This window comes from Lampetra fluviatilis, chromosome 55 (assembly GCF_964198595.1).
Source record: "Lampetra fluviatilis chromosome 55, kcLamFluv1.1, whole genome shotgun sequence".
Lineage (NCBI taxonomy): Eukaryota > Metazoa > Chordata > Hyperoartia > Petromyzontiformes > Petromyzontidae > Lampetra > Lampetra fluviatilis.
In genome coordinates, this window is record NC_136329.1 from 6867652 (window position 1) to 6877041 (window position 9390).

Consider the following 9390-nt stretch of genomic DNA (forward strand, 5'->3'; position numbering starts at 1 on the left):
TCACGTTTCGATCGTAACACAAGTAATCGTCATCAGGTGAAAAATATAGCGGGAAGAGCTGTTGAGAATATATGCTGGCAGCGTGGCTAAGGCAGGGAGTTATAAAGGTTTGAGATGGGTGTAGCCCAAGGATCAGTGGGCGGGGTTAGAGATGAAATTTGCATGTGAATGTAAGATCGGAGAAATCTGGACAAACTAAGCTGTGGGGGTGGCCATTGTATTGTGAGAGATTAGCATGTCATTGTAAGAAATTTGCTGTAAATGTAAGCTTGGAGAGAGCGCTGAAAGAGCCATCGCCACATGGAGGTGGAAAAGGAAGGCAAAGCCGCCTTGCAGAATACCCTCGTCTTGGCAAAATAAATGTTGTGTGTGCCCACAGCGTTAAAACAATGATCAGCCATGGCTGAGGTATTGGTCCTACCGTGTTTCAGATCTGCCTTATGTCCACGAACCCAGTTCGAGACATGTCGCTTAGTTTCCCCAATGTAACTTCTGCTGCAGACACAGCTTAGTTTGTAGACACCGGGGTATTGCATGTCAGGGATCACATCCCTCACAGATGGGATCAAATCACGAATTTAAATACTGTGTTGAGTCATACCTGGATCTTGTGTTTGCTCATGATTTTGGAAATATTTTTGGTGACCCCTGCTACGTGTATGGCAAGGTGATGGTTTTGATTGGGCCCTCAGATGGTTCTTTCCCAACGGTTGGGGTGATAGCTTTACGGATTGTGTAGTCTGAATATCTATTCTTCTTGAGGGCTTGGTGTACATGCTTCAGTTCACCCTAATTAAAAGCCTGACATTTTTCATTTGGGCTTCGAAGTTCAAATCCGGATCTAAAACACACACCTACGTTTTTAACCTGGTGTTTGGCGTTTTGTGCCAGCGAGCTTAAATTTGTGAGTAGGTTTTCTCTGGGTTTTTGTTGCAATAACCAGTGCTTCTGTTTTGTCTTTGTTCAGTTGCAGAAAATTACTCGACATCCACATGTTAATATCCTCAATATACAATAAGGTTATCGATTGGGCTGACGTCATGAGGTGATACAGAAATGTACAGTTGTGTATCATCAGCATAGCTTTGAACTTTTATCCCATGCCTCCTGAAAACATTGCCCAGTGGCAGCATATAAAGACTGAATAAAACGGCCCAGATTAGAGCCTTGTGAAACACCACATGCGGTATCTTTGAGTAGGGAAGATCACCAACGGAAACAAAATCATCTCGACCAGTCAGATAGGTCCTAAACCAAATTAACTTTCTGTACCGGAGAGGCACAACCCACTTGTGCAGTCTGTCAATGAGAATGGTGTGGTCAACTATATCAAACGCTGCACTCAGGTCTAAGTATACAGGGGCAGAAAGCGTTTTATCATCAGTGTTCATTCTTAGATCATTAACAACTGTAACTAGAACCGTCTCAGTGCTATGGAGGGCACGAACACCAAACTGGAAATTTTCAAACATACAGTTGGCATTTAGGTAAGCATTTAACTGTTTAAATAACAGTTTCTCAAGAATTTTAATGAATAAAAATAATAAAAACGGGCCTGAAATTGTCACGCATCAGGGGATCCAGGTTACTTTTTTTGAGAGGTTTCACCATGTCGGTTTTAAGTGATGTTGAAAATATGCCTGTAAGCAGGGAATGATTCACAATAGTTAGCACTTGCTCTGCCACAATTAAAAACGTTGAAAAAAGGAGGTAGGAATAGAATCAAGTGAGCAGGTAGAATGCTTAAGCTGCATAACTTATTTCCTGAGCATCTCTGAGTTTCTTGGAGAAAAGGAGCTGATAGTGGTTTCATGTAGAGGGAGGGGGCACTGGGGAATGAATTCACACATGTAATGTATAATTTGGTTTATTCCCACTGGTGTTTGTATGCTGAATTCTATTAAAATTTAGATGTGAAAATAAGGTCAGAGTGGCTTTTAGGGACTGAATTAATGAGGCTGTTAATAGTTGAGAAAAGCACTCGATTTCTTCTGATTATCATCAAATAATTTATAAATATTAATCAATCCGGCATTTCTAAGTGCATTATTAAATGTAGTGAGATGCTCCCTTAGAATGTCATTGTGGACATGTAATTTAGTCTTTCTCCATTTCTGTTCAGTCTTTCTACAGTTTCTCTTAAGGTTAAGGATATCCTAATTTTTCTATTGAGGTTTGTTTTTGGCTATAATCATATTTAGTTTGGCTGGTGATGTGGCATCAATGATAGCCTTAAATTTGGTATTGAGGTTATTAACTAAATCATCATAGGAGAAAGGTAAAATAGGTGGGGGTGTATCATTAATACATTTAATGGAATTTTCAGCTACTTCAGAAGACAATGTTTCTTAACGACATGCACAATATTATACCATGTCGTGGACACCAATGCAGAGAAAAATAAGAGTAATGGTCTGAAAGAGCCACATCAGCAATGGAGGATACTTCAATTATTAGACCCCGAGTAATAACTACAATCAGAGTATGGCCATGATTGTGAATCGGCCCACTAACATGTTGAATAAAATCCATGGATCTCAAAAGCTTCATGAACTCCTGGGCTTTGAAGTTGGCCACATTGTCTACTTGCAGATTGAAATCACCTACGATGATAATGTTATCATAGTTTGTACTCGCAATCGACAGCAATTCTAAAAATGAATCTAAGAAAGCGGGGCATTGTTTAGGAGGTCTATTTGGGGTTATAGCAAGCACAGGGGAATGACATTTTTTATAAAATAGCGTGATGTTCAAAGAAGAAGAATTCACCAAAACAGATCGCCCTGTAAATGGAGAGTGTTAGCAAAAATGTCAGCTGTACCAGCACCTTTTTTAACCTGCCTAATAGAATGTGAGAAACTATAGCATGGGGGGGAAGCTTTAATCAGCACAGTGGGCCCATCATTATTTAACCAGGTTTCTGTTAGAAGCATGCAATCTAGCTTACGTTCCGTAATGAGGTCATTTATGACGAATTATTTTTTGCTGAGTGAACGAACATTGGTGATCCCTGCCACTGTTTGCCACGTGGCTCGATTTTTTTAAGACCAGGGATTTGTTGGCATTCAGACAGTCACCTTGTTCTGCCAGAGATGCACAGTTGACCATTTTTCAGAGTTCTTGGCAGGCCCTCACTACTACCGTAGTGGCTCGTGAAACATGCCCACTGTACATCACCCTGCCAAGCAGCCTCTTACTTTGATCCAATTTGCTTTACCAGCAGACAAGGCAATCTGAGCTGGACTTGGACCTGCCCTTTCGTCCCTCTGCTGTCTGATACATCTGGCAACAGAGGGTGGGGTCAATCGTACCAGGACCCTCACCGGTTTCACCCATCTACTAGGTGCCCCAACCAGTCGTCCCTCCGTTGCCGAGCACCATTGACAGAGTGAGGTCAATCATATCAGGACCCTCACCCAGGACATAGGTCAGACGCTGTCTATGACTATTCATAGACAGCACTGTTGCCACAGAACATCCCCAATACAGGGTGCTTCAAAAAAATGTGAACACTTCTGAGAATTTTTTTTCTTTCCCTTGCAGTTGACTGAAATGGCAACGAGATTGACTTTGGAGCAAAGAAGAAAGGTTGCTGCATGGATGGACGTCTTTCATTCACCCACAGTGGTTCGCAACAAATACAGAGAGCATTTCAACTGCAATCCACCCTCGAGATTGACCATTTATCGCGTTTACAAAAAGTTTGTCGAAACCGGCTCCGTCGATGATAATTACAAAGGAAACAGCGGTCGACCAAGAACAGGCCGATCCCCTGCAAACATAGCTGTTACACAAGAAGCTTTCTTGCGTAGCCCAGGGAAATCAAACAGAAGATTCAGCGTAGAATGTGGTCTTCCCCGGGCAACTGTGTGGAGAATCTTGAACAAGGACCTGGGAATGCGGCCATATCATTTGCAGAATGTGCAAGCCTTAAGCCCTGCAAATAAAGTTGCTCGTGTTGAGGCTTGCAAAATTTTCTTAGAAATGAAGAATTTGGAACCTGACATTCACAGGTTTGTGGCATTCAGCGACGAGGCAACCTTTCACATAAGCGGACACGTGAACAAGCACAACTGTGTCTTCTGGGGTACTGAGAATCCTCGTGTTGTGCGTGAGCATGAACTAGACAGTCCCAAGGTTAATGTCTGGTGTGCAGTCACTGGAACAGGAGTGGTAGGGCCTTATTTTTTTGAAAACACCACAATCAACGGTGGTGACTTCTTGCACATGATGGAGAATTATGCAGAGGACAACCTGCCACTACAAATCCGGCTTACTGGATACTTTCAGTTGGATGGTGCTGCACCCCACTTGGCTTCGAATGTTCGTGCTCATCTTAACAGAAAATTTGAGCGGAGATGGATTGGCAGAGGAGGGCCTGTAAACTGGCCAGCACATTCGCCAGATCTTACGCCTTGTGATTTCTGGCTGTGGGGTATGGTAATGGAACGTGTTTATGCTACAAAGCCACGTGATGTGCGAGACCTCCGACAGAAAATTGAAAATGTGATTGCAACAATACCACAAGAAATGTGCCTCCGGGCTCTGGAGACCACCTGGAGAAGATTCCAGGCATGCGTTGACAATGATGGCGATCAAGTGGAGACTCTGACTTTTTGAAGCTATTAACGTACATTTGTTAACATGTTACAGTGTATAATCCGTTCTTTTTCCATAAAAAAGGATAGTCTCATAAGTGTTAACATTTTTTAAGGCACCCTGTATATCAAGGGAATAAATTAGAGTTCTGCGAGAAATTAGCTTTGCCACAGTTGTTATTCGCGAGCCAGTCAATCCAATGGAGGTGAGAACTTTATTATTCCCAAGAGGCCACTTTCGTCTTGCCCCCATTGGAAATCCATAAAAATGGATGCTCTTGGTTTTGGCAAGCTCCATGACCTGCTCTCGAAGAGGATAATAATATGCAGATGCAGCTTCAGCCAAGGAGCGAGAGAAGATCCCGAACCGGACGGTCATTGTCACCTCTCGCAAAAACCAGATCAGGGCGGTTTGTAGATTAACCAACCCATTTCCGCCGCATCTACTGCCAAGATGTTGCATATTTTATCGTGGTGTGCATTCTTGGCTTTCTGGACCGCTTTACGGTGCCCAAGTATGTGTGAAAGGGATTTAAGTCGGGACGAGCATTTCCTACAGGATCGGAGGGCTTCTTCCCTGCCTCTGTTCAGTCTTTCCCTTGTTGGGTTTTATTACTTTGCAGTTGTAATGCAGCGATGGAGTAGCACTCTCTGAAGCCGCATTGCTGATTTTGTCCTCTGCAAAGTTCACAAAACGCATACCTTGGACTGGTCTTTCACACCATCTTCAAGACTCGCGCTGCCTCCAGTCGCATGGTATGGAGCAAATGGTTTTATTTTTGGTGCCTTGAATTTCCACTCCTGTTGCCTAAAATTTGGGCATGGCAATTGTGTCTCCTGCCTGTACTCACATGGTCTGGAATTCTTCCTCCTCACCTTGAGTGGATACTATTGCGGGTTACTTCGTCAGAGGAATCTGAAACACGGTGCAGCCTCCTCACCGGAACCAATGGTGGAATGCTTCGCGAGCATGGCTTCCTTTACTAAAAGGTCACAGGGAGGTTCATCATCACTGCTGCCATCATCATTTGAAGGAGCCGTCTAATTCAAATAGACTACTTATATGCATAAGTCCATTGTAATCTGCACCACTTTTCTTCCTCAATGCAGATTTATGGAAAGGGATTGATTCTCTCAGAGGACCATCTCACACGACGTTTTGTACATAATAGGGAAGGCAACTTCCGACGCCCCAAGGGCATCTTCATTAGTTGTCTGGGTACCAACCAAGACAAGGCAGAGCTTACTTACCTTGAGACTTTCTGTGGGTCTATTCATAATGGGTGGACATCCGACCCAAGCGCCACTCATAGCACGTTGTTTAGCCAGGCCTCGTGCCAACTGGCTTGATACATTTGATGCTTTGTTTTGCATGTTTTTGCTTTTTTGCTCATGAAGATGTTGATCAGTCTTCAGAGTCTTGTGGTATCAGACGGTTTTTGAAAGTTTCAGTCGCGGACCTTGGCGCCAAACAGTGGCCACGTGCCGATGTCAAGTCTTATGACGGCAGCTCCAGTCTTAAGCTGCTTCTGGAAGCCTCTCTTAATGTTGGTGGCAAGTGCAAGCACCTGGTCAGAATAGCCCATTCCCTCTCTCAGGAGGCTGCTGTAAAGGTGTTGAGCACGGCAGTTTATTTTCAGAGAGGGCTTGAGCAGCTTTCTCACTCTGTTGTCGTTTTCAGCAGCAGTCGGGACCTTTGAGTTGGCTTGGAGGCAGGCCACACTGGCGTCGGCACTGATATTTGGTGTTTCAGGTAGTGGGAGTGGGCAGTGAGTCATTTTAGATCAGTGAATGGGTTCCAAGGTTGTCCTTTTGGGAGGTTGAAATCTTGCATTCACTGCATGGAAGACGACGTTCTTGGCGATGGCAGCAATTAAGCTATTGACAGAGATATCATAGGATTTTAAAGGTGTCAAGAAGGAAGCATCTGTCTATCATGACCGGTAATCACGATCTCGGTTGTGACCTTGGGGTGATCGGGTGTTTACTTTGGTGGCCTCCAATTTCTTGAACTCCCGACTATTGGAGATCAGGCTCTCGGAGAGTGTTAATATATTTAAATCCCAACTAAAAAACAAATTTTTTAAAGAAAATCTTTCTTTGAATTTGCTTTGCTCACTCTGGCTCTTATTCTGCCACGTGGTTCCTTGTTTATTATCTTTGCCCCTTTTCATGCAACAGAAGTTGTTGGATAATCCAATAATCATACAAAAAGTAACTCAAAGTGAATACAAATAATGTTAATACACTGATGTTAGGTCCATGCAAAACGTTGCTTAATGCATACATTATCGTATGTTCATGAAGCTTAACACAGATGGGTTTCAAGTTAAAAACATGATTTGTGTCACAAAGAAATAGGTAAACACATTTAATATGTACATATGACTGAATTTTCATTTCGAAACTCAATGCTATATTAACAGTTCAGTGGGATATGGTACAAAATATGCCAGCACAGCTTTTGATGAAAGCCAAGTGCGCCCTCGGTTTTTGTATTTTGTGTTCGTTTTGCACACCGTTACAGAATAATAAATAATCTATTCAGTTAATTTGTGTCTGACAAAACAGACAGTCCCCAGGTTATGGACGGGTTAGGTTCCCGAGAACGATCCATAACCCGAATTTTCCATATGTTGGAAACTGAACAATTTTCTCCCCAAAATCAGGACAAAAATCCATAGGCGGAAATAGTTGTGCCTCCACTACTGTTTTCTCTCTTTACTGTATCGCGCTATCGTCCGTTTTCTATTGCTCCTGTATCGTATTGCTGTACATATGCTATGCTTCTTTCATTTAATCGAATATATATCCTTACACTACTCATTAAACTAATTAAACATATTGTATCCAATTGTTTGTGAATACAACGAAACATTTTTACATTAATTGTTAACAGAAAGCAGTCACTTCTGAATGATTTTTTACCGTGTATTCGGCTACGTCTTGACTTCACATACACACACATACATGCACACAAAGATAAACGTGGAGTCGGCTCGTCTACACACACACAGTACAGACGGTAAATAACTCATGACTTCAACTTAAAATGAAGAAAACTAGCAATAGAAAAATGGGAAAAGATATATCTAAGCATAGAAAACAAACAATTACTTAATTCTACAAGAGGAAAATAATTACGTAATGATACAAAAAAATACATTTACTTGAATCCGTGAAGCTCGGTGAAGGTGGCGTTTTTACGAAGTGATATTCATCTGCAATCGGTATTCATCTGCAATCTCAGCACGCTGCACTATTTGCGCTTACGTAACTAAAGCAGACATTTTCGCATATTGATTTTTTAACGTGATTTATGAGGAAAATTTCCCTAAATTCGGATTTCCATAAGTGTCGGGTCTTCCATAATCCGGGGACTGTCTGTAGTTTTTCTAAAAGATAGAATAGAAATTGAAATAAAGAAGCAGAATCGTGTTTAATTTTAACTCAGTGCGGTTTCACTTTGATGACTTTTGCTTGCACTTATAGTGAAAATTAGTGAACATCAAGCTCTCCCCTTCCAATCGATAAATAGTAACTTGTTTAAAATTAACATCAATTCAGACTTTAGTAAGTTCTTGTAACATAGCGACCTTCTAATAAAAGCGACCTGCTCACATTTTTTGCAAAAATTAGTGAACAACGACCCTGTCCTTCGGGTTTAAAAATGGTTTGAAAAATTGTATTTACATCAATACAGAATCCAGTAAGTCGATACTTAGAATAATTAAATCACCCCTACAACAATTGTACATTTTCACAAATATAAGTGGAGAACCAGTGTTTATATTTTGTATTCATTCACACATGGTAAAAATGACACTTAAGGAATTTCTAAATAAACTTAATTCTCAAAGCTTGGCCATCCAACTCACCATGGAAGTGGATAACACTTCCATTCCTGGATATTTTGCTCAGACACGACCCAAACGGTAAAATAACACGGGGCGTTTAACGAATGGAAACGCATACTGACTCCTATCTGAATGCAGATTCACATCATCACCCCTTTCTCATCAAGACGCACATACATCAGGCTAAAACCGTGTCAGATGGTGAAAGTCTGAAGAGCAAGATTAAACATGTTAAAGAAGCTCTACAATTAAATGGTTACAATAATGCTCAAATTAACAGCATTGAATGCCAAACCTAGATCGAACAGCAATAATGCTGAAAGCGATCATGTTATTAAAAAAAATACCATACATTGCGGGAGTAACTGACAAACTAGCTAGAGTTTTTGAAAAACCCAAAAAATCGGTGAGATTTGGCACGGTACATAAGAAAAATTGTATCTTGTACTAAAGAGAAGGTGTGTACCGGATTAATTGCTCATGTGGTAAATGCTACGTTGCACAGACGGTACGAAACCTAAGCGTAAGGCTAAAAGAACACTAAATATTAAATACAAACACAACTGTCGGCAGTTGCAGAACATGCTTACCAGCGATGAAATTTAATTTAACGTTGAAGTGTTGTGTAAGACGAATTATTTTTGGCCCGAGACTAATTCGCGAATCTATTGAAATTGAGAGAAATACAAATAACTTTAACCACTCTGACAGCTACAGGCTTATTGCGGACTGAAAGCGTATTATTAAGTAATACACCTGACAATTGCATGCCTTGTAAAGGCATCGCATACTAATTAACTGTGATTAACCATTGTTTTTTAATTACAACAAAACCTCCCATCTACTCCTGTTTGACTTACTGTAATGACGTCATCCTGCTCTGTTTAAGACCGGAAGCAGGTGGATATCTTCTTTATTCTGGCAAATCGACGCAT

At 41.4% G+C, this 9390-nt stretch overlaps 1 protein-coding gene across 1 annotated transcript in view; it reads left to right on the forward strand.

Annotated features, from left to right (window-relative positions):
- The window catches only part of LOC144949834 (uncharacterized), a 35527-nt gene extending 28105 nt beyond the window's left edge, over positions 1-7422 (forward strand). Inside the window, exon 8 of the mRNA XM_078879789.1 lies at positions 3544-7422. Coding sequence (XP_078735915.1) covers positions 3544-4620 — 1077 coding nt within the window. The 3' untranslated portion in view covers positions 4621-7422. The remainder of the gene's footprint in view (positions 1-3543) is intronic.
- Positions 7423-9390: the final 1968 nt, after the last annotated feature.